We start from the raw sequence: 27284 nt of genomic DNA on the forward strand, positions 1-27284 counted from the left end.
CTTATTTAGTAAGACAACCCCTCTAAACACGTGTCCTTCTTTAATTTGAAAATCTCGCTCTAAGCAACAATTGGTGTTGAAAGAAGCTTTCATTAACATTATCCTTTTTTTTTACACCAATGTTTAATAAAACAATAATTTAGGTCAATCCTCTCTCATTTTTAACAGTTCATTAGCTAAAGATCTGTAGTTATTATAGACTGACTTATAAAAATGATAGATTTTTATTTATAGTGACGTTCCAGTCATTAATTCTGCGGAATGAAAAAAAGCTGGATGAAAAAAATGGGTTCATTAGAAGAAGAAAAAAGATGACATTGGTAATTTGATGAAATTGGTTCTTTGACAATCACTGCAGAAGATGAAACATTAGTTCTACTTCACTTCTCATTCCATATTGAATACTTAACACAATTCCCATTGTCTTCTGCTATATTTAGGACTGTTCATCCAATGTTGTTTGTCCTTATAAATATTAGGTGGTGCCACTGCACAGAAAATAAAGCAGAATAGCACATCGCCAGTATGGTTAACCACCAGCGCAGTTCTGACTGTTTGCATAGACACATTTTTTTTTTCTTGATCCTCAACCAATTAATTTTGAGAGCTTTCAGATATGTTTGAATTGTAGACCACTCCCTTTTGCTACAAATCCTCTCATCTCTTGGCATCACAGACCGAATATTCAGTGTCTCCCTCCCCCACACCACCTCCTCACTTCGCCCCTTGTTAGTCGGTGTTCCTCAACGCTCTGTTCTAGGACCCCTACTCTTCTCCATCTACACTTTCGGCCTGGGACAGCTCATAGAATCCCACGGTATGCAGTACCATCTCTACGCTGATGACACGCAGATCTACCTATCCGGACCTGACCTCACCCCTTACTTACCAAAATCCCGCAATGTTTGTCTGCTATTTCAGCCTTCTTTTCTGCTCGCTTTCTACAACTGAACATGGACAAAACATAATTCATCATCTTTCCCCCATCTCACTCTACCCCTCCACCAGACCTATCCATCAATGTCAATGGCTGCTCACTTTCCCCAGTCCCACACGCCCGGTGCCTCGGGGTGATCCTCGACTCTGCCCTCTCTTTCAAGCCACATATCCAAGCCCTTGCCTCCTCCTGCCGTCTCAAACTCAAAAATATTTCCCGGATCCGTGCTATCCTTGACCGCAACACCACTAAAACGCTAGTGCATGCCCTTATCATCTCCCGCCTCGACTACTGCAACCTCCTACTCTCTGGACTCCCCTCGAGCACTCTGGCACCACTCCAATCCATCCTACACTCTGCTGCCTGACTAATCTACCTGTCTCTCCGCTATACCCCAGCCTCTCCCCTATGTCAAGCCCTTCACTGGCTTCCTATCGCCCAGAGAATCCAGTTCAAAACCCTCACAATGACATACAAAGCCATCCACAACCTGTCTCCTCCATACATCTGTGTCATGGTCTCCCGGTACCTACCTACACACAACCTCCGATCCTCTCAAGACCTCCTTCTCTACTCCCCTCTCATCTCTTCTTCCCATAACCGCATCCAAGACTTCTCCCATGCTTCCCCCATACTCTGGAACTCTCTACCCCAACACATCAGACTCTTGCCTACCACAGAAACCTTCAAAAAGAACCTGAAGACCCACCTCTTCCGACAAGCCTACAGCCTGCAGTGATCCTGAAGTTACTGAACCGCCACACAACCTGCCCTACCCTCTCCTAGTGTTTCATCACCCATCCCCTGCAGACTGTGAGCCCTCACGGGCAGGGTCCTCCCTCCTTATGTACCCGTGTGCCTTGTTATTTGCTCATGTTTAATGTATTTGTCTATATCTGCCCCGTATTCACATGTAAAGCACCATGGAATAAATGGACCTATAAAAATGTATAATAATAATAATAAAAATAATTTTCTGCAGTGTTATTGAAGTCAGTCACCAATGGCGACTTTTCTATCCAAGGATATTTATTAGGATTGTTTCTAATGTCATCGTATTTCTAACTTATATAGATCTGTATATATGCTTGGAAATGAGTAATAATAGCTTTATTCACATCATACATGGAGCTTTCATTTCAGATTATGTTTAATTTGACAGGAAAAACAGCAAGGCATCCATCCCTATTTTTCCTGCCAAAGCGACGCACATCACAAGTGAATCCAATAAACACCGTTATGAGACAGTAGCGTCCATCTAGCATCTAACAGTGATGGTACTCATCGAGCACTGGTAGAATCTGTTATATAAACTATCTAGCAGTTTGTTTGAGTTTCCAGTATGGAAAGAAACCAGAATGCAGATGTGAATAGATCCTTAAAAATAATGATCATAGATTCATAAAATGATAGAATGGTAGAGTTGGAAGGGACCATCAGGGTCATCGTGTCCAACCCCCTGCTCAATGCAGCACAGGATTCACTAAATCATCTCAGACAGATGTCTGTTCGGCCTCTGTTTGAAGACGTCCATTGTAGGAGAACTCATCACCTCTCGTGGCAGCCTGTTCCACTCATTAATCACGCTCACTGTCAAAAAGCTTGTTCTAATATCTAATCTATATCTACCCCCTTTTCAGTTTAATTCCATTGTGTCTCGTGTTTCCATGTGCAAATGAGAATAAGGATAATCCCTCTACAATGTGAAATCCCTTCAGATATTATATTTGCAGACAGCTATTAAGTCTACTCTTAGTCTTCTTTTTTGCAAGCTAAACATTCCCAGATCCTTTAACCCTTCTCTGTAGGACATATTTTGCAGTCCGCTCACCATCCTTTTAGCTCTTCTCTGAGCTTGCTCCAATTTTTCAATGTCTTTTTTAAAATGTGGTGCCCAGAACTGGACACAGTATTCCACATGAGGTCTGTCCAAGGAGGAGTAGGGGGGGATAATTACTTCACATGATCTAGACCAGGGGTGTCAAACTGCATTCCTCGAGGGCTGCAAACAGGTCATGTTTTCAGGATTTCCTTGCATTGCACAGGTGATAATTTAATCACCTACACACATAATGATTACAACACCTTGTGCAATGCTAAGGAAATCTTGAAAACACGCATGGTTTGAGGCCCTTGAGGAATGCAGTTTGACACCCCTGATCTAGACTCTATGCTTCTCTTAATACATCGTAGAACTGTGTTTGCTTTTTTGCTGCTGCATCACACTGTTGACTTATGTGCAGTCTATGATCTATTACTATACACAAGTCTTTTTCACACGTGCTGTTGCTTAGTTATATTCCTCCCATTTTAAAGATGTAATTTTCATTTTTCTTGCCCAGATGTAGAATCTTTCATTTCTCCATGTTACATGCCATTCTGTTAGTCACTGCCCATTGTTCAAGCTTATCTAGATCCTTCTGAATCCTTTCTCTGTCTTGTCTAGCATTAGCTATACCTCCAAGCTTTTCATTGATCATTTAATTCAAATTAATTTCTAAAAAACAGAGATGCAGAGTAACATACAGGTGAAAGCTTGAGCTGCGGCCAAGTGTCAAAAGTGTAGAGAGGCAAAACAATTCAGCTTGATACGCTATGTAGTGGCCATTTCAAGGGACCGCACCTCAGACTCCATTTAGCTCCTGATCAGTAGTGCCACCAGGTATCAAATCCTACCGATCCTCTATTAATAATCTATTCTAAGCTAATGGACAGCCCCTTTAAATATTTGATTGAAATTACACAGTTATTGTTTGAGATCTGTTTTATTATTATTTTCTTCATGAAAACTATGCAAAGCTAGAACGGATTAGAAATGCAGAAAGTGCTAGTGAAATGTACACTTGGGCATGCTATGAGCTACAGCATAGTGTTCTTGTATGTTCTCAAGTTGTATTGATTTATGCTTATTTATGATCTCTTGCGGGTGCTAACAGAGATCTATCAGAAGCTTCTTTGGAGGGGAGGGTTTTTGCACCTTGGGTGCCATCACTCATTTCATGAGCTTATGTATGTGTCACATTACTAATAGACACGAAATGTTGATCATTTGTCAAAGATTAATAATCGCCTTTCTTAGCGACGGTACTATGCTTTCAATTACATTTAATCACTATTTTCATCTGTTTTTATTTATTGTTATTTTTCTATTCGCTGAGGTCCCTGGGTTACATTGATCATCATGCTATTAGGTTTTAGATCTATTGTTAGATTATCTGTCATATGTAATCATTTAGTTGTTTTAGTGTGTTTACAGATTTTAATATTTTCTCATTACCGTTGACCTTTTGGAATTTTTCCAATATTGTACATTCTTTATTTCTTAACACAGCAACAGTGTTGTGTCCTGAAATAAAAGCATACTTCCGTTTATGCATTAGGGATAGTTCTTCTAATTAGCCATAGTATTTCAGGGCCAAATTACATTCTTATGCACATGGCAGTCTGCATTCTGCTGACAGACTAGCAAGAAATAATGGGAAAATTATATCTCTCATCGTGATTCTCTAAAATGGGATGAATCTCGCTCATGTAGAAGGAAAGTGCTGTAAACGCAATTCTTCAAAATACAAGATAAGTTGTAACCTATTCTTAAAAGCCTATTGCTTAACACTTAACCAAAATATATAGTAATCTATCTGAATATTTAATGTCTTAACTGTCTTATGCAGTAATGTTGAGGTTGACAACTATACTGTTTTGTCTTGATTCCTGAGGTGGGGTAGAGAACTACTCCTTTTTTCAATATTCTCTATTTTTCAACTTTTGAAGCATGATTTGATACCAATCCTTTTGACTTGTCTGCTTTAGCAAAAAAAGAATGTTTTGTAGCATATTTCCTGTGTGGTTCCTCTGTTATTATTCCTAAAAATATATGAATATATTGGCAACTGAGTGTCCAATCAATGCCGACTTTTTTGGGACACACCCACACCCCTATTAAAAAGGGAAATGGTAACACACAGTACAGTTGGACGGTTCTTTGCAATGGGAATTTGTCAGCATTTTGCAATGTAATTTGAGATTAATATGATGTAGTGGAGAAAACTTTAATTCCAGATATGTGTCACTTACTAGGCTGTGGTTTGCTATTTCAATACAATCAGTGATTTATTAGCAGGAGATTATCGCTACAGGACAACTGGCCTCATGCCTCTTAGTCCAACCACAGCCCTAGCACTGATTAGCAGTCACCATAGATTGCACAGAAATTTGTGGTGTGGGTGGAGTTATCAACTGAGCTCTGCTAAATCTGCAGCAAAGATGTCATTCTATCACAACTGCTGCTCCCAGTAAACTAAGTGATACTTTGCTGGAATCAGAGTATGTGTCCCTACCTCATCATGCGGAGACATTATATTAAAATCTGCAGACAGATTCCTTTTAAAAAATAATTGACAATTATTGTTACCAGATGATAGTTTGCATGCTATTTTACAAATATTGCTGCATGCCATCAAACAGTAAAACTTATAAAAGGGGCAATAAATTTAGTTTTAATTGGCATTATCCATTATTAATGGTTGTCCGAGGAATGTTCTGCCACTCTAAATGCACTTGGACATGCAAATCATCTGCTATTGGCAGCTCCCTTTGCAACTGTCAACAAATAGAGATGGGCGAATCCAAACAGTAAAGTTCGGCGCCCGCACCAAACACCTACTGTTTGGGCATGGACACCGAACATGGACTTCTCCAGGAAAGTCCTTGTTACTGTTTGTGTTTGGCTGCCCGAACACCGGCAAACACCGCTTCTGAAATCATCCCGGCCGGTCAGAGAGCCGCAGTTCCCAGGCTGTCAAAAGACAGCATGAGCGCTCAGTTGTGATCGGAGGTATAAAATTTACCTTTGGTCACTGGTGTCAGCTGATGGGACTACTGATTCCATCATCTGACACCTACTGATGCTAATAACAGTGAGAGCAGGAGCGGAGGATGGGAGTATTCATCAGCTGCTCCTGCACTGTGAATAAATAATTAAAAAAAAAAAACAGTATGGGTTCCACTGCCTTTTTGGTAACCAGCCAGACAAAACTCACAGCTGGGGGCTACAACCCTCAACTGTCAGCTTCAGCAAGGCTGGTTATCAAGAATAGAGGGGGCCCTATGCTGTTTTTTAAATTATTTAAATAAATAATTTTAAAAAATGTCGTGGATTTCCCCCATTTTTGACAACCAGCCTAGATAAAGCAGAAAGCTGAGGGCTGGTATTCTCAGGCTGATAAGGGGCCATGGATATTGGCCCCCAGACTAAAAATGTCAGCCCGCAGCTGCCCAGAAAAGACACATCTATTAGACGCACCAATTGTATTGCTTTGCCTGGCTCTTCCCACTTCCTTTGTAGCAGTGGCACGGGGGTTCATATTTGTGAGGTTGATGCCACCTTTGTATTGTCACTCAGGTGACATCAAGCCCATGGTTAGTAATGGAGAGGTGTCTATAAGACCCTTATCCATTACTAATCCTATAGTTGTGTAAGGGGGTCACAAAGACTATTTTATACCCCAAGCACGTCCCGTTCAAACTTTGGTAAATGTTGAATGTATTTTACTATGTTTCTTAATGCTGCTAAATGTACTTTTGTATATAATTATTTATATATGTTTCTAAGGCTACTATGTACATATATTTATATAATGAGCAAATAGGGAGAGTACAGTACCTCAAGTTGGACACTTGATGGGGTAAAATACTGTGTGTAATTCATATAGGAGGATGTTGTGAATTCTGCTCTTGGGTTCCCTCCAGTGGTGGTAGGTGGGAATGCAGTTGTCTGAGTCACAGTCCTGGCCAGGTGTATCTGCTAATTGCTGTTCTGATGGGATATTTAAGTGTGCAGGATTCATTAGCCCTTGCCAGTTGTCAATGTTTCCTTGGAAGTATTGGATCTCTGCCTGGCCTCACCTGCTTAGCTGCCAATTTCAGCAAAGATAAGTGTTTTGTTTTTTGTATCTGTGGCACACTGTTGTGTGCTTGTTTCAGTTTACTCCTGCTCTGTTTGTAGGTTTCACTGGAGTTGCAGATATACGCTCCTACATCTTTACTTGGATAAACTCAAACTCACAAGAAAAACATGGGTCCCATATGCTAGAGGGTAATGCCAAATTGGCCTATAATGCATACCCATGAGGTAACTGGACATTAGATGTATACTCCTAATACTTACAACACTTTGAATAAATGGAGTTCCATACATACAATATTAAAAGTTGGTGTACTTTATTATAAATCTCAAAAATTACATATAAATAACAAAATTATAACAGAAAAAAAGGGGAAAGACAGGACCCTAGTAAGGAAATCTTTACTTGGATGTAGGAAGTTTTTTGTTTATTCTGCTGTGGATTTTTTGAAAGGTTTTAATACTGACCGCACAGAACTCTGTCCTATCCTGTCCTATCTAGCTAGAGTGGCCTCCTGTGCTAAATTCTGTTTTTTCTGCCTGTGTATGTTTTTTCCTCTCCGACTCACCGCCAATATTTGTGGGGGGCTGTCTATCCTTTGGGGATTTTCTCTGAGGCAAGATAGTATTCCAATTTCCATTTTTAGGGGAATTTAGTCCTCCGGCTGTGTCGAGGTGTCTAGGTGTGTTGGGTACACTCCACGGCTACTTCTGGTTGCGGTGTTAAGTTTGGGGTTGCGGTCAGTATAGTGGCCACTTTCTCCAGTGAAAGTTCTCATGCAGCTCCAAGGTCACCGGATCATAACAGGAGGAGCTACTTGTGGATAAGATAGATGGTTTCCTGCTTTTTAGTCAGTAGGGGCCATTGAGCCCAGTCAGGGCCGTCAGCTCTGCAATGTTTAAGAAAAGGGTCCAGCTGTCCAGAGCCAGTAGGCCAGAAGGTTACAGCAGAATAAGAATGCAGGTCACTCCAAGATGTGGTAGCTTTTTACAAGGGCAGATGCCCTCATGTCTGGTGCGAAACAGGCAAGGGAACTTCTGAAGAGGGAGGATGTTGCAGTACCTGTCGAGGCGGGACGAACCTGGTACATACTGAAGGACATTGGGAACAGCACAGGGAAAGTGAAAGATGTGAACGGTGCAGATCTCCATGTTGATGCTGCAACTGATGTGGACATTCTGCGATTGAAAACAAGTAAAGTTATACATCTAAAGTTGGAATTGGACTCTGTCTCTATTTGTGCAACAACGCAAGCAATAGAATTATGGCTGCCCAGATGGGACCCTAACGGTGCAGGTTGTGTAGCCGAAGTTCTGCTGCTAAGGGGACATTGTATTTATGTGATTGGGAACCAGGGTGCGATTAAGCAGTTTAAAACAGCCACGACTATGGCCCTGGCACCCCTCAACAGTTGTAGGGTAAATAAAGACACAGCCAGAATAAAGTCTTTTATTAAAAATAAAACAAAACACACTTTTACTTTTTTATTTAAAAATAACAAACATAGTTCCTATTCCACCGAAGCTCTTGTTCTCCTGTAATAAAACTAAAATTTAAAAACAACAATAAACCGTACCTGTCTGTCATTCTGTCCCATGCTGTAATCCATGTGTGTGGGAAACAGTTTTCAAGCTGGACGGTGCCAAGATGCAACCATCCAGGCTGAGAACCACTGGTGACTAAGCGTCAGTGACCGGTGGTGACCAGAGAATACCTCTGGTCACTGAGGCTGAGTTTCCAGCCGAGCTGTACTGCGGTGACCTCGGTGAGATCCCCGCTAGATGCGTGAGTGTTTTTCTATCTTTGTATGCTATCATCTAATGTGTCTATTACTATTTTTCTGTCAATATTTATGTAATTATTAAAAGCATCTTTGTGACCATTGCTTAATGTCAAGATTATTGACTTTCTGTGTTTTTTTTATGCTTACAGTCTTGCCAAGCCACACATGTGGAAATCCTGGACGACTACAAAATGGCCTGCAACAGGGGACATCATTTAACGTAGGGGACAAGGTCCGCTACAGCTGCAATACAGGCTACATACTTGAAGGACATGCTCTGCTATCCTGCGTATCGAGCTCCCAGAACAGCGCCTCTTGGGATTTCCCTCTTCCCACCTGTAGAAGTACGTGCTTGAATATTTGTCGGGCTGCTTTATAAAACACTGTCCTGTCATTTTGGTTAAGCGATTTTTGAGTCAGCAATGTTTCATCTGGAATGACAGTATGTTACTGTGTGTTTCCTGGTCCAGCATAGGTTTCGCTCAGTGCCTCCTGTCATCACATGCATTTTTAATGGTGTACTCAAGCTGATCCAGCTGCTTTGTTTACTGCCAAAACATATTTGTACAAAGCATAGTCATAGATTCAACTCTCTTCGAGGATCAGCACACAGGTTATTTCATTCTCAGTTTTGTTGTTGCGTTTGTTTATTTTGTCTTCTTTATCGTAAGCTTTAAAAGGTAACCTTGTATCTTCAGCTTAAGGGAACCTGTCACCAGAATTAGCTGTCCCGGAACGAAACGATAGTGATCTTTTGTGACTTTCTTATACTCACCCCCATCTAGTTACATCAATGCTGTTACCTTCTTCTGATGAGCGTTTTAGTCTTATTCCTTGCTACCATGACAATTTTCATTTCCATTATTTTTTTTTCAATTGAGTAAAATGACTCAACTGGAAAAAAAAATTTAGAATTTTTTTTCCATCTGTGCCATATCTTCGAATACCTGTCTATATAAGTCCATTTATGAATGAATACGTACTGTATTGGATGTCATTTTGTTGAGCTATCCCTGTTTCCTAAGGATATAAATATGTAGTAGGATAGAAGTATCACAAGACGCGCGCATTAGGCCTCTACCACGGCGAAAGGCCTCCAATGTCAGGTTAGTTTACAGTGAATAGGTGATTGCACAAAAGAAGTGACTTACTCGTGTTTTATAGGAAATGTCTCCCACTAGGATTTACAAACCACCACCATTTTCCTCACATTTGCCCATGAGAATATGAAGGACACTGATCCAAGTACTTGGACAACTTGCATTCACACTGTAACCTCTGGGGATTTAGTGTTACTAAAATGTTAGCATATGAAATTACTAACCCTGTTTAAAACCATCAGATTACATGGTTACACTGTGATGAGAAAATTGCAGCCATAAACATTTACATCATGAGAAAAATAGGATGAAAAATGTTTCAGCTCTTTGGTAGCTGCACACATCACGCTACACTATATCTCTCCACTTATCAAGCACACGTCATTAAATTACTCCCCAAGATCCCATTTACACGCTCAACACCGGTATACTTTTAAATAAAAATGTTTCTAGACATAGTCATTTTGTATATGTCATCCCCACGTTGTGTGCATTTCTTTTTTCTAGCGGATGATGCGTGTGGAGGAACTTTAAGAGGCCAAAGTGGAATCATCACAAGTCCCCATTTCCCCTCGGAATACAATAACAATGCTGACTGCACATGGACAATCCTCGCGGAGGTTGGAGATACAATTGCCTTGATCTTCACAGACTTTCAGTTAGAAGATGCCTACGACTATTTGGAAGTCACAGGAACAGAAGGCTCTTCTCTCTGGTAAGGGAACACTTTTGCTTTATGGCTGTTGCAGATTGATCATTCAGAAACATGTGAAACATTTAATATTAGGTGTATGTAGAAGGATCACAAGAATTGCTATGACTAAAATGTAAAGTTTTAACCCCTTCACGCCCCCCTTCAGCCCTTTTTACTTATGACTTTTGTGTTTGAAACTGTTAAACTGTAAAGCGCTGCGGAATATGTTGGCGCTATATAAATAAAGATTATTATTATTATTCCTTTTTGCGCTTTCGTTTTTCGCTCCCCTCCTTCCCAGAGCCATAACTTTTTTATTTTTCCGTCAATATGGCCATGTGAAGGCTTATTTTTTTGCGGGACGAGTTGTACTTTTGAACGACACCATTAGTTTTACCATGTCTTGTACTAGAAAATGGGAAAAAAAAATTCCAAGTGTGGTGAAATTGCAAAAAAAGTGCAATCCCACATTTGTTTTTTGTTTGGCTTTTTTGATAGGTTCACTAAATGCTAAATCTGACCCGCCATTATGATTCTCCAGGTGATTACAAGTTCATAGACACCAAACATGTCTAGGTTATTTTTTACCTAAGTGGTGAAAAAAAATTCTAAACTTTGCTAAAAAAAAATTTGCGCCATTTTCCGATACCCATAGCGTCTCCATTTTTCGTGATCTGGGGTCGGGTGAGGGCTTGTTTTTTGCATGCCGAGCTGCCGTTTTTAATGATACCAAGTTTGTGCAGATATGTTCTTTTGATCGCCCGTTATTTCATTTTAATGCAATGTCGCGGCAACCAAAAAAACATAATTCTGGGCGTTTCAAATTTTTTTTCTCACTACGCTGTTTAGCAATCAGGTTAATGCTTTTTTATTGATCAGGCAATTCTAAACACGGCGATACCAAATATGTGTAAGTTTGATTTTTTTTATTGTTTTATTTTGGATGGGGCAAAAGGGGGGTGATTTAAACTTTTATATTTTTTTTATTTTTTTCATATTTTTTAAAACATTTTTTTTAAAACATTTTTTTTAACTTTTGCCATGCTTCAATAGCCTCCATGGGAGGCTAGAAGCTGGCACAACTGGATCGGCTTTGCTACATAGCAGCGATCATCAGATCGCTGCTATGTAGCTGAATCGCAGGCTTGCCATGAGCGCCGACCACAGACTGGCGCTCAAAGTAGGCCTGCATCAGTAACCATAGAGGTCTCAAGGACCTCTATGGTTACTATCCTGATGCATTGCTGACCCCCGATCATGTGACGGAGGTTGGCGATGCGCTCATTTCCGGCTGCGCAGCCAGAAGCGGTAGTTAAATGCCGCTGTCAGCGTTTGACAGTGGCATTTAACAGGTTAATAGCTGTGGGTGGATCGTGATTCCACCTGCCGCTATTGCGCGCACATGTCAGCTGTACATAACAGCTGACATGTCGCGACTTTGGTGTGGGCTTAACGCCGGAGCCCACATTAAAGGGGGAGACACGACATGTGCCATAATGGTACTGGGCATTTCGTGAAGGGGTTAATATATGAGCTTCTGTAATCTGAAAACTCATTCTATTCCACACTTCCAGTAGACTACTGTCATGAGATGTCTTTATGACTAGACATTGCATTGATGAACACACTGATTTTATTGGTAAAAAATGTTAAAGGGAATCCGTCACATCTACTGAAGAGCGAACGTGCTTGGATAAGGCATTATCTGAGGATAATTGTGTGCTAATCGAGTGACTTCGGCATGCTCGTAAAAAAATGTTCCAGTCCCAGCAGCTGCATGATAGGCAGCTGTTAGACAACTGTAACATATGCAGGGATTGCTTAATAAACAGGCATGCACACATGCAGCCGCAGAGACTTGGACATAGCTTTCGAACATGCCGAAGTCTTTCAGTTAGCACACGAGCGTGCTTGGATAACTTCTTATCAGAGTATGTTCGCTCATCACTAGTCAAGTCCCCAAATGCTATTAACCTGTAGATGTAGGTCAATTTACAGGGTGATAGTGTTGTAATGCCACATTACTGAAAGTGTGGCCTGTCAGAAAATTAACTTTATTCCTCCTGAGATCCACCAGCTTAGTCATAGAGGTTTGCCCAGAATGTGTATAGTCACAGCTCAGTGTTCAGTGATCGGTAGCGGTAAGCACGTTCCAACACTCTGATTGACAGCTCTCTCTGAAATGTACCTCTGCAGAGCGAGCTGCCAATCACAGTGCGGGGGCATGCTTACAGCTGCCAATCACAGGGCAGGGGCATGCTTACAGCTGCTAATCACAGTGTGGGGGCATGCTTACAGCTGCCAATCACAAAGCAGGGGCATGCTTACAGCTGACAATCACAGTGCGGGGGCGTGCTAACCGCTGATGCTTACACGGTTGTGAGTGATGACTGTAGCTGCTCTCGACACGCCTCTATGACTAAAAGCCGGTGGCTCCCAGGAGAAATAAAGTTCATTTGGTCCCCATAGTCACAGTATCAGTAAGGCAGATTGACAGCATTATAATACTATCAACCTGCACATAAGCCCCATATCTGCAGGTTAAGACATGACATGTTCCATTTAAAATAGTGTTGTTTTTATATATATATATAGTAGGTTTCTAAGAACTACTGAAGCAACTAATAAGACCTGGTGATTGACACACAAAGGCACTATACCAAGAGGCCTATATTAAGTAGTGAAAAAAGCACAATAGAATAATACAGACTTTATAAAGAAGGTTTTTTTATTAGTTAATGGTTATATAATTTTTAAGAATGCAGTTATTTTCATGTAAGAAGCCAAGTTCATTACTTAAGTTATAGGCTAGGTCTATTCTAGCTTTTCTGTTGCCTAAGGCCAAAAAAACCACTTGGAGCATTCAAATAAATTGAAAAGCTCATCAATTTATGTCTTTATGAAGACTGACTGTTCAATCACCTGACTGCTGCTTCTAATCACAAACCGCAGCGGTGCTGTGAATCACAGTTGGTGCCGTCTAAATCCAGGTGGTCACAATGAATCCAAGCTCCCAGGCAACATTACATTTAGTCTGGACAATAACTTTAAATTACCCCCTGCAAAGTACATATCAGTGGCTGACATTGGGGGTTAATATTACTTCTGTGCCCACTACTGTCGGGCTAATATGACCTTTATAGGTCCATGTGATGTCCATAGAGGCTCACTTGATTTCAGTAAGAACTAATAAATAGCTTCTACAGACATCATATCTTTCTATTAGACCACAATACTGAAAAACTGGTGGAGATAAGGCATTGCGGTAATCATCCATCACCCATCCAGGTTATTATTTTAATGAATTACACCTCTCTCCCAGCTTTCAATCACATTTTACCTTGCAAGAATCACCTCTTCCCCCATTGTGTAATAAATAATTATTTTAATAAATTACTGTAATACAATACTTAAAGACAATCTGACTATAGGTTTTTGCTATGTAATATGAGAACAGCATGATGTAGTGAAGAGTGCCTGGTTCTAGGGATGTGTCACTTACTGGGTTGTGTTTTGCCATTTCAAAAGAATCAGTATTTTATCAACTGGGAATTATCTATACAGGACAAGCTTCCTCACGCTGTCATGCTCTTGACGGTCTTAGGTATTGGAGGAGGCCTCAATCTGACACTGATACTGGGACCCTTACTATCCCTGTCTTGGGGGTACTCTTGATGGTAGAGAGGTCTGAGTCTCTGACCTCACTATGCTCCTGTTAATACCTTCTCTGTCCCCTTCCACACCCCATGGAGCCTGGGACAGAAATGTAATGTGAACAAGACACACAAAAAACAAAACAGGGATAATAGAAAAGCTCTATCATACAAAAGCACCAACCAACAATAGGGGGAGGATAGGAAGAGGAGATAAACATACACATACAACAGTACACATCAACAACGTCTCCTCTTCAAACACTTAGCTTAACCCCTTTCCGACATCGGGCGTAATAGTACGTCGATGTCGGACTCCCTCCTTTTGATGTGGGCTCCGGCGCTGAGCCCACATCTTTTCTGGCATACGTCAGCTGTTGTGAACAGCAGACATGAACCTCTAACAGCCGCAGGAGGAATTGCGATTCACCCGCTGCTGTTAACTAGTTAAATGCTGCTGTCAAACTCTGACAGTGGCATTTAACACGCGCTTCCGGCAAGTGCGGTGGAAATCCCGCCCATCGGTGCCCGTGTCACATGAGCGCAGGTCGCCGATAGGCCAGCATGATAACTAAAGGTCTCCAACAGACCTCTATGGTTGTCACTGACAGATTGCTATGAACGCCACCTAGTGGTAGGCACTCATAGCAAGAGAGCAATTCTGCTACATAGCAGAGCAGATCGGATTATGGCAACTTTCAGTCTCCAATGGAGACAACTGAAGCATGCCAAAAGTAAAAAAAAATGTTTTTAAAAATATTTAAAAAATAAAAAATATATAAAAGTTCAAATCACCACTCCTTTGCCCCATTCAAAAAACAATGAAAAAACAAACATGCACATATTTGGTATTGCCGCTTTCAGAATCACACGATCTATCAATATAAAAAAGAATTAACCTGATCGCTAAACGGTGTAATGAAAAAAAAGTCAATGCCAGAGTTAGTTTTTTTGGTTGCTGCAAAACAATGCATTAAAATGCAATAATGGGCGATCAAAAGGTTGTATCTGCACCAAAATGGTGTCATTTAAAACATATTCTCGACGTGCAAAAAATAAGCCCTCACCAAACCCGAGATCACAAAAAATAGAGACGATATGGGTATCTGAATATGTCACAATTTTTTTTTTTTTTACAAACCATGGAGCTTTTTTCACCACTTAGATAAAAAAGAACCTAGAATGTTTGGTGTCTGTAACTCATAATCATAACGGCAGGTCAGTTTTAGCATTTAGTGAACATAGTAAAAAAGCAAAACAAAAAAACATTTGTGGAATTGCGCTTTTTTTGCAATTTCACCGCACTTGGAATTTTTTTTCCCGTTTTCCAGTACATGATATGTCAAAATCAATGGTGTCATTCAAAAGTACAACTTGTCCTGCAAAAATCAAGCCCTTACATGGCCATATTAACCAAAAAAAAAGTTATGGCTCTGGGTAGAAGGGGAGCAGAAAATGAAAATACCTCAGGGGTTAAGGGGTTAAGTAGACAGCACAGAAAGACAAATCTCCAAAAGCAACAACGAACTTCTATTCAGCACATCATCTCCTAAGAGCAAGGAAGCGGAGCTTTCACTGGCAAGACAGAGAGGGTCTGGCCAGGTTTTATACCAGGAGGTAACAACCTGATTAGAAACAGCTGAAAATGGAGCTGCAAGTTTCTGACCAGCATACAAAGGGTCGTTAACTTCTTCAGCACCAAGGGAAACCAAATTAATTTAATATAGGATTGAAACACACAGGCTAAATGAAAGTCTGTGATTCACTATACATAGATCTTCTACCCCCACATCTCCCAGGTTGATGCCACACACTCGTGACACATGCCTCCTAGTCCAGTAATGCCCCAGCACTGATTAGCAGCTTTCCGTCACTATACAGTACTCATGCTGCTGTCAAATTATATGACATAAACCTCCTGACAGATTCCCTTTAATAGTGTAATGCATGAATTATTAATAACATCTAATTATACACCACTGTTATATAGAGGTAGGTTGTATCTTACTCTCAAAAAATAACCACCCTCTCCCCAGCACAAGATTCTGAGCACTGCTGTCTGCCACTGTGCCACATACACACACTGGCAGCAACTCTCAATAACATTTATGCTGTCAATCGCAGGCATACTACCTATTCTACCTATTCAGTCTCAGTTGCTGAATCACAGTCACACAGAATATTTAAAATATGCACATTTTTTATGGTTTAATGTAGAAAAAAACAGTTATGGCATCTTTTACTCCATTTACCAATCACTGTAAATAATCTTTTATTTGTACTGTTATAGTGATTTCAGGGATAATAAATATGTCTATGTAATTTACTGATTTATGATGTTTTATTTTTTTCAAAAATGTGATTTATTGCTTTCGCTATTTTTCGCAATTTGATAGAGAAAATAATATCTGACTTTGATTTGATCCCTAATTTACAGGTATATAAAGATGTATCTCAATGTACCAGTACATTGTGATAGTAAAGAAGAAGAATACAATTTTGATATATAGGTAGAGAAAATTATCTTATTCTTAACACTGCAGCATTTAGTCCAATTTTAAAGCTATGGCCTGCCATGCAATAGGTTGTAATTTTGAATCATGAGAAAGTCTATGTGTCAAATTAATTAAATAATTTAATTAACTATATGTGAATGTATCTACAGAGCATAGATAGATACTTGTGCCCCTGACCAAGGTCCTGTGTTACAGCAGTGTCCTGTCTAAGACACACCTAGTAAGACTGGGCAGCTCCCCCCCAAATGCCGGTGGAGAAAGAATGACTGACTCTTATATTCTTAACATTGTCCTGCTTTCAGGATCAGGACAACTGGGCTTATCATCATGGAGACATTACTGTACTGTCACTACCTGAGAGATACTTCAAGCCAGCCTTTGAGGTGAGATAATTATCTTGCTTCATGGTACATGAGGCCTTGGGTATAGAAGCACCACAAGGTACAGTAGAAAATGGACTTGGTTAGCTAGGGTGCCACCATAATCCACCCTCTCGGTCCAGACCAATAAATTAATTTAATTAATTAAGCAATTGAATTCAGCAATAATTTATGATATACAGAAAGGACTGACTGAATTCTAAAGACCAAAAGAGACTCATAAATATAAAAGCTTATCATGAGGCTTCTAGCTACTTAATAAGGGTAGTATATCTACTGCTCACCACTGGAATTCTTTTCTCTCTTGAAAATTGTGATCTCAGTCTTTATCGAACCAAGAAGGATTGGAGACGTGGCCATGCATATGCATACAAATGTGCCTTTTCCTTTTGAAGTGAGCACTAGCTCATCTTTCTCCAATAGTCCTCTAGACTTCAAATAGAAAAAGATGACAGCATACCTGGCAACATCTCCTACACGTCTATGCTTGTCCCCATATATGTAGCTACTGTAAGGGGTCAGACTTGGAAAGAGATCCCATTCCCCACCAACCTTAAATCATCCCTGAGATAGAACATTTAAAAAAATATGCTATAGATATATGGAGAGAGATATATTTCCTGTTCTTAGCAACCTCACACAGGGGCTCTTTGCACTGCCTTGCACAAATTCTAAATTTTAAGAGGTTCTTCTAATTTTATCCTAAGGATTCAGTCAAAGAAGACAGTGGTAAATTGGTAGAGAATAGAGATCTATCAATTTGACTGTTACCTAATTTAGTGAACATGTTTGATCTGTTAAACTTTTTTAATATTAATATAAATAACCTTTAGCTTTTGTCATGTTTCCTTGGGCAATGTTTTCAGGATATAAAGAAAGATGATGGCTCAGTCCTGGGCCCCTCCTTTTCTTTCTTTACACGGCCCCTATTGGACAAACAATCAGCAGATTTGGGTCCCAGTACCATCTCTATGCTGACAACACCCAATTATACACTTCTTCCCCCGACATCACCCCTACCCTAATTCAAAATGCCAAGAATTGTCTGTCTGCTGTCTCTAACATCATGTCCTCCTCTAACATCATGTCCTCCCTCTATCTGAAACAAAATCTCTCCAAAACTGAACTACTTGTGTTTCTCCCTTCTACTAACCTCACTCTACCCAACATCGAAATTACCCTGGAGGTTTCAACCATAACTCCCAAGCAGCATGCCCGCTGTCTTTGCGTCATATTTGACACCGAACATTCCTTTACTCCCTATATCCGATCACTCACTCGCTCCTATCACCTGCATCTTAAAATCATCTCCAGAATCCGACCTTTTCTCACCTTTGAAACTGCTAAGACTCTTACTGTCGCTCTCATTCATTCTCGTCTGGACTACTGCAACTCTCTTCTGATCGGTCTCCCTCTTTAAAAACTTTCTCCTCTCCAATCCATCTTGAATGCAGCGGCCAGGGTCATATTTCTGTCCAGCCGCTTCACCGATGCCTCCGTCTTGTGCCAGTCATTACACTGGCTACCCATTCACGACAGGGTCCAGTATAAACTCATCTCTCTCACCCACAAAGCTCTCCACAGTTCTGCACCACCTTATATCTCCTCTCTCATCTCCGTCTATCGCCCTACACGTGCCCTCCATTATACAAATGACCTAAGACTAACATCCCCCGTAATCCGAACCTCGCACCTCCGTCTCCAAGGCTTCTCTCGTGCTGCGCCAGCTCTCTGGAAAGCACTTCCCCAGACGATCAGACTGATACCTAGCCCCGACCTATTCAAGCGCGCTTTAAAACCCATCTCTTCAACCAAGCCTACCACATCAACTACTCAGTAAACTAACTTTGCCCTGTTCCCTCCTTCCAAATATTATCTGCATGTGAATCTGCACCCTACTATTCATCTGTCTCCACACCCTCCATGCACAGGATAACTGCACTTGATACTTGACTATTGCACTTAAACACACGGGCTGATGACCGGATCATGCAGCTTTAAATGAAAATCCCTATTTATAATGCCAGACCTGAAATAACAAGCACTTTTCACCTATTGTGTCCCCGCATTTCCTTGTATATTGTAAGCTTGCGAGCAGGGACCTCACCCCTAATGTCACTGTTTAAATTGTCTTATCTTGTACTGAATTTATTGTCTGTACATGTCCCCGCTTAATTGTAAAGTGCTGCAGAATATGTTGGCGCCATATAAATAAAAATTATTATTATTATTATTATTATGTATGTTCATTGACATTATATGGTCAATGTGGAACTGTTGAAGATTAGATTAAAATATGGAAGAGCAGATGAACACTTACCGGAGATACCAAAGTGAATAAATTGGAACGCTAAACTGGACAATACACAGGAGAATTACATAATGGTGTATGAGTAATGTAGAGTAGAAAAGAGGCATAATATATGAAGGAAGTACAGTAGATGTGTAGGTAAGACACAAGAGAAAAGAGATAGCCAGGGCTTCAAGACAAATATGTATGAAGCATAAAATACAAACCTTGAAAATAGGTGGAGAGCATTAGCGATGCTTCATGCCATGGCAGAGAATAGCTGAAGAATGTACAGAAAAGGAAGCGGTAAATGGAAATAAAAGGATAGAAATGCTACATATTTCCTGGAAATAAGATAGTGTATGAGAGATGTTTTTATAGATAGTCATAGGATGTGTCACGTAAGATAAATCAAGATTAGATATGAGTTAGGACATGTGGAGATGAAGTTTAGACACGAGGTAGAAATGGGATTTTAGATCGTTAAACATGGAAAACATTACATAAAATCAACATTTGAGAGAAATACTGAGTGTTCAATCAAGGATGAAACTGTTTCCTAGGTCAATAAATGCTGATGTTCATGAAAGGTAAACAGCGGAAGCAGGGGTGGGATTCAAATTTTTAAGAAACCATACCCATTTTAAAATCACACCCATATTTATACCACACCCATTTTCTAGGACACTTTCCTCAACCGCAAAATACAAGTAAAAGGAGAAAAAAATAAAAGTGATTTCACCTTCTTGCTTTGCATGTACCTTCATGTACAGTCTCATTGCCTCCTGCCCAGAGCACGTTGTAAGTCACTTCTAATTATGGTGAATGGTATTAAAGGATTTTCTACAAGTTTTTTAAAATTACTACTAAAGGAAACTGCAAAAATTGGAAAGGATGAGCACCCTTCCATCTGGTATCTCAACTGTCTACTGCACCTAATCTCTGGGCTCAGGAGTCCCAGGCCAAATATGTGTGAAATACCACACATCATAATCAGACCACATATTGCCACCACAGAGTGGCCGAATAATACCACATGCAAAGGACAAATACCATAACACCATGACCAGACCACATATTACCACCACATAGTGACCGAATAATACCACATACAAAGGACAAATACCACCACACCATGACCAGACCACATAGTAACCGAATACTACAATACTGATTATTAATTAAAAAAAAAACCTCAATAATACCTAATACCATCAGTGCCATTATACACAGGATAATTCTATATAGCATATAAGTCACACTGTGCTCACGGTGACATTATACGGAGGGGCTCCTGGTAGTGACATCTTATGCTGGCAACATGTGCTCCAAGATCAGCTGCCAGGCCGGTGGGGATTTTAACTCTTGTGGTGTAGGAAGGGCTTCCTGCACCGTAGTGTATGAACTGAATGTGCATTCGATGATGCACATTGAGATCATGCTACATATAGTATAACCCATCTATAAGTCTGTACAATGCTGTATTAGTGCTATTTTCCACATGAAGAGATACCTGAAGGCCACTCATCCATTTAGTGGCATGGTTCTGAATGAGACATTATAATTTTCTAGTGTTTGCTACTTGCTACTTTTTGTGCTTTGATGGTCCCAATTTCTACCCTACTAAAAATAAAATCCCTTAGACTTCTTTCACACTTCCGTCTTGTGACTGTCGTGAGAATGCTTCGGCGTGATGTATCAATGGACATTGTAAAAAGAGTGGGAAACGGATGTAACGCATCCAGTAACCCGACGGATGCGTCGAAATTGTTAGTGCGTGAATTCCCATGCACAAAATTCTGGAGAGAAAGAGAGAGAGATTTTTCCCTGACAGAAAAATTTGCAGGATCCTGTTTTTTCAAACCTAGTAAGCATAATATCCAAGCCAATATTCCCAACAAGGTAATATGCAACATTTCATATATAACTACAACATAACTATCCCGTAGCAAAAAGAGCTGCGGTCAAGAGAAGTGCCACATATATAAAATCAATACAAATCTTTATTGGAAGTATAAAATACAAAATACATATAACCACAAACAAACATTGAATAAGGTGCCTCAAACAAACTACATAAAAATGGGGTCAGCTAGAGCTGGACAAATGCTAAATACACAGGACATAATTACTACAAATATTGCACATGAGATGATATAAGAACCCCTTGCCAAAAAAAGCCCTTCAATACAGTTAGAATTAAACATTACTGCTATATAAACAGGCATAACAGGAGTTAAAGGTTGGATCCAAGCATGCTGTGAACAGGTGCCTATAATTACAGGCAATCCTTGCAAACTCAAATGAGCCTAACATGCCACCTACACCATTGCACCTACGGGCTCAGACTTGCTAAGTAATGCACCAATAGTAAATATTATGGAATAAACTTGCAAATACCCTCCGCCTTGTACATATTACCTGTGTCACTGTCGCTATTAGAAAAGTGCTCTGCCCAGTGGCGCGCTGACCCTGATGGCCCCGACGCGCGTTTCGTGCTTGCTTCTTCCTGGGGGTGTGTCTGTACAGTAAGCGTCATGCAATATATGCAGCCGTCTATCCACTATGATTAGAGGGGCGGGGAGAAAAGACGTGCGTCATCAAATGACCACCCATTCAAAGAAAAACCATTCAATACATAGGGACCAGAGATACCTAGACAGTAAAACTGCCAAAGTGCAGGACGACACAATGTCATAGCATGCATGTAGAAACAGGATACACCCACTGTATAGATCTTCAGCCTGCACAACGAGGGCGGCAATATATGCAGCCATCTATCCATTACGATTGGAGGGGCAGGGAGAAAAGACATATGTCATCAAATAACCACCCATTCAAAGAAAACCCATTCAATACATAGGAACCGAAGGTGCCTAGACAGTAAAACAACCAAAGTGCAGGACGACACAGCATCATCAAATGCATTCAAAAGTAGGGCACACCCTCTGTGCAGATCTTCAACGGGGAACAACGCATCACCCCGCATATCGAAAGGGATCAATTTCGCAGAACTATATATTCAACTATATTGGTAGGAGAGCATAATTAGTTACATAATATAGTCTAAAATAGACGAATATATAAAACAAAAACTTCATTCTAATCCATAAAATGAAGAAAATGGTGCCCCAACAAACTATAATAAACTAGTGTGAAAACACATTACACCCATTGTATGTGTTACAAACATGTAATCATACTGTATTACTCTAAGGAAATGCACAAAATTCTGGAGACAGAGAGAGAGATTTTTGCCTGACAGAAAAATTTTCAGGATCCTGTTTTTTCAAAACTCGACGAATTTTGACGGGAGGAAAAAGACGGAAGTGTGATAGAGGCCTTAGTCTCAGCCATATAACATTCCTCCTCCCCACTCCAAAATGGAATTGTTACTAAAAGGCCGACTTTTAGAATAATAGAGGAAATTTCAGGTTTAGGCCACAAGGTGGTTTCAGTCACCCATATCACTAACACCCACAACCGCTGCAGCTTACACTACTGCTGTCATAATTTTGCTATGTCACCAAGTTTCTGCAGTTCTTTACTATTCCAAACTTATTAATCTTACAAATCCAAGAATAAAAAGCAGAAAAAGAAAATAAAGGAACGAAGTGAACGAGGCAGAAAGAAAAGAAATTTTCATCTTGCCTGAAAAGCAGCAAATCTGTATTCCGCGTCCCAATTTATTCATTACACTTTTGGTTCATCCAGGGTTGCATGGCACTCATCAGAAAACAAGAATGTTTTAAAATTAGTCTCAGTGTGTGTCTGGACCCAGTTAAGCCATTTCTGCTTGTGAGCACTGTTTATGGGTGGCCGAATAGTAGGTTTATATAAGCACAACTGCAAGCCTCTGGATGATCCTACAGCTTGAGGTTTGCGGGACTCTAGAGGCACAAGCAGCTTCAAATACTTGTTTGCTGCTTTGTAATGATATTTTAGCAGCTGCTTTCTTAATCGAATGAATTTGTCTGGTAGAAACCTTACACATTATGCCTTCTTCTGCACAAACCAATCTGTGCTCTGTATCTCTTCACAGCACGACAATCACCCTTAGATTTCATGAACTATCTAATGTTTTCATACCTTGCCCAAGTCATTGCTCTATTTAATGCTTATGGCGGCAAAGAGATTCTTTTTCCTTCCCATATTGCTTGAAACCTTTGGCTTGCTTAATAATGTGGAATGTCCTTCTTAAGTAGTTTTCCTTTAATTAGGCTCACCTGGCAAACTAGTTGTAAGTGTTTGAAATATATTTCAATGACCCAAAGAGACACAATACCATCCTTGAGTTTATTTGAAAAACAAAAAAAGTACATCTTTATGACACTTAAATCCAATTTGCATAATTATTTGGAATACGCTGCAATATGCATATTACTCTTTGTGATTGGTCATGGAATAGTTTGTTTATGTATATTTTGGGTACACAGTATCCGAATATGTCACATATTTAATTTGCAAATGTGGAAACTTAGAAGGTTAACCTTTATCCCCATACTATGGAGTACATCTTATTGAACTTTGTTATTTGTGAAGTTTTGCTTTGTTTTTGAAACAGGAATATATATATATGTATATATATATATATATATATATACTGTATATATATATACACTGTATAGTATAGGGGATATTGTTAAAATGTAAGGAGTTTGTATGTTCTCACCATGTTTGTGTGGGTTTCCTCTGGGTCCTCCGGTTTCCTCCCACATTCCAAAGACATACTGATAGGGAATTTAGATTGTGAGCCCCATCGGGTACAGCGATGATAATGTGTGGAAAAAACTGTAAAGCGCTGCAGAATATGTTGGCGCTATATAAATAAAGAGATCATTATTATTATTCTCCAACCTAGCCTAAGCTAGCCTAGAGATATATTAGGCAGCTCCTCCCTCCTCACCGTTTTCTAAGCTTACTCTCCAGTTTGCTGTTAGCATCTGGTTCCCAATCAAGGTGTTTTGTTGTTTTTTCCTCCCGTTACTGGCCCGGCTTGTCATCTCATCGTGTCTGTTTTCTCCACTTCTGACCTTGGCTACATATCTCAAATCTGTGCTGCCTGCTCCAACCCCAGAACATCTGACTATGCTTCTGACTTGCCCCTCTGTATCTTGCATACCTGCTCTGACTTGTGGGTCAGCTGACTCAGGTTCAGACATTGCACTGGAATGGCACCTGGTGGCTATTCTGCGACCCAAGCCTATCCTCACCTTCAGAGGTGCTAGTGAAGATCAGGTAGCCATGTAGTCACAATTTTCCAGGGGAAGTCCGACCAGTGGTGTAATGCATCTACACCCACCGTCACCCTTACTATGAGAAATTATTTTTAAAACTTTGCATTATAAAAAACTTACTTGTGCTATCTGCTACTATAAAAAACATTTTGTCTTCACATAATTAAAGGAAAATTTGTGCTCTTCAATTTTTAACTGGTCCTTTAGCCGACAGCTATTCCTCTTGACCCACACACATTCCGCTTGGATGAGTATGTCTGTGTTCTCAATTAGAGATGGAAAATATGTCACTGTCAGACCCCTCTGGTGGCAATTTATCCATTTTGGGAACAAATGGATGACACTTGTTGAAATCTAACTTGCCCAATCCTGGCAGAGCAGGTCTTTCTGGTGAGATCAGCCAACTTTCATCTAATGTATGTTGCCACCTGTAGAAATGCTACCAACCTACTACACTACAATGAACACCAGTCTCAGTTTATGCACCAGCCCTGCATCCACGCAGAAAAATTATTTTACTAGATTTGTTGCTTTGAAAAGCTCAGAGATGTAGAACAATGGAGCAAAAGCCCGGCAGCAGTATAAATCTGGGAGACCCAAGTGAGTATTATATGCTGATTTGTCTGATTTTTAGCTCAACTTGTATCTCCCCTGGTACAACTTTCATGTTTTTTGAATGGAGAGAGCCTAGAAATTAAAGCAGATTGGTCTTTGAGTCATTTTGAACAGTAGCTATGCATCACTTTAAAGATTTTGTTCAGTTGACTAGAACACATAAATAAAGCTAATATGTGGAGGCAAAGGCAGGTGATAATTATATGGCCTTAGGCAGGCACTGTCATTGCACAGTCTACTGAATTATAATGATACATATTTGTAGAAATCATCACATTCCACAATTATTGCACTGGAAGTGTGCATCTTCCATAAAGAAATAATCTGGATAGCATACACGGTGTGAACACCGACAGATATAAACCTGCTAAATATAACCTTATATCCCCAAGGCTTTTTCTATTCTAAGTCGCAATGCACATAAATCTTAACAGGAAGGGTATGACAGAGGTGAAATCCGTTGTAAAATAGACAATAATTTCTATTTAGGGGTGTCTATTTATATACAATAATATTTATGTGTGTTTTTTGATCATGCCTTTTTTTTACATAACATTTACCCTGTACAGCAATGGTGTATAATTTGGCATGCATGAAGCTTGATATATAACAATTTTGTACAAATAATGGATTTAATTTTCATTTAAACACCTTTAGGCCGGTTTCACACGTCGGTGGCTCCAGTACGTGAGGTGACAGTTTCCTCACGTACCGGAGACACTGACTCATGTAGACACATTAAAATCAATGTGTCTCTGCACATGTCAGCGTGTTTTCACAGACCGTGTGTCCATTTTGAAAACACGGAGACATGTCAGTATTCGTGGGAGCTCACGTATTACACGGACCCATTAAAGTCGATGGGTCCGTATAAAACACGTACCGCACACGGATGTTGTCCGTGTGCAGTCCGTGTGCCGTGCAGGAGACAGCGCTACTCTAAGCGCTGTCTCCCCCGCGTGGTGCTGAAGCCGCTAATCATTTCTTCTCTCCAGCATCGTTCGCTGTAGAGAAGATATGAAAACTCTTACTTACCCGGCTCCCTCGCTGCTTCCTGTCCTCGCCGCAGCTTCTTCTGTATGAGCGGTCACGTGGTGCCGCCCATTACAGTGATTAATATGCGGCTCCACCCCTACGGGAGGTGGAGCCGCATATTCATCACTGTAATAGGCGGCACCACGTGACCGCTCATACAGGAGCAGCTGCGGTGAGGACAGGAAGCAGCGCCATCGAGGGAGCTGGGTAAGTATTTTATTAACAGCGAGGGGACGCACAGGTGGTGGGAGGGGGTTGGGGACAGGAATCTTTTTTTTAAACACACACACAAAAAAAGAGTTTTCATATCTTCTCTCCAGCGAACAATGCTGGAGAGAAGAAATGATTAGCGGCTTCAGCACCAGATGCAGGGGACAGCGCTTAAATCTAGCGCTGTTTCCTGCACGGTCCGTGTGGTCCTCAGTCAGCACACGAGCGGCACACGGCTGCCGCACGTGTACCACACTGATGTTCAGCATAAACACACGAACACACGGACATGGATAATTCCGGTACCGATTTTTCCGGTACCGGAATTATCTGGACGTGTGTAACTGGCCTTAGTGAGGTGATTACTTATTTTTAGTTTGTTTCATTTATTTTTCATTTGCTTCCTAAATGCAAAGTTAAGCAAATAATGTGTCTTTAAAGGGTTATTCCAATCTCCAAGATCCTTTCCCAATATGTAGTAGGTGTAATAGTAATATCAGCAAATACCTCCAGTTAGAAATGTAGTATAGTCCTTCTGATTGCTGTGATGCCTACCGCATGCGGAGAGCATTGCAGTAGCTTAGGTATCCATGGTTATGACTACTCATATAATGACAGTCAGTTAGTTAGTTACTTCTTAATAGTCATTGCTAGTGATGAGTGAGTGTACTCGTTGCTCGGGTTTTCCCGAGCAAGCTTGGGTGGTCTCCGAGTATTTGTTAGTGCTCGGAGATTTCGTTTTCGTTGCCTCAGCTGAATGATTTACAGCTGCTAGACAGCCTGAATACATGTGGGGATTCCTTAGCAACCAGGCAACCCCCAAATGTATTCAGCCTGGCTAGTAGCTGTAAATCATTTAGTTGCGGCTATGAAAACTAAATCTCCGAACACTAACAAATACTCGGAGACCACCCGAGCATGCTTGAGAAAA

General features: G+C 40.5%; 1 protein-coding gene across 1 annotated transcript in view; it reads left to right on the plus strand.

The window, feature by feature from the left end:
- CSMD2 (CUB and Sushi multiple domains 2) overlaps positions 1 to 27284 on the plus strand; it is a 1686610-nt gene that overhangs the window by 807705 nt on the left and 851621 nt on the right. The window contains exons 4-5 of the mRNA XM_069756979.1: positions 8773 to 8967; positions 10231 to 10438. Of these exons, the coding sequence (XP_069613080.1) occupies positions 8773 to 8967; positions 10231 to 10438 (403 nt within the window). The remainder of the gene's footprint in view (positions 1 to 8772; positions 8968 to 10230; positions 10439 to 27284) is intronic.

The sequence above is a fragment of the Ranitomeya imitator genome, chromosome 3 (genome assembly GCF_032444005.1).
Source record: "Ranitomeya imitator isolate aRanImi1 chromosome 3, aRanImi1.pri, whole genome shotgun sequence".
In the NCBI taxonomy this organism is placed as follows: domain Eukaryota; kingdom Metazoa; phylum Chordata; class Amphibia; order Anura; family Dendrobatidae; genus Ranitomeya; species Ranitomeya imitator.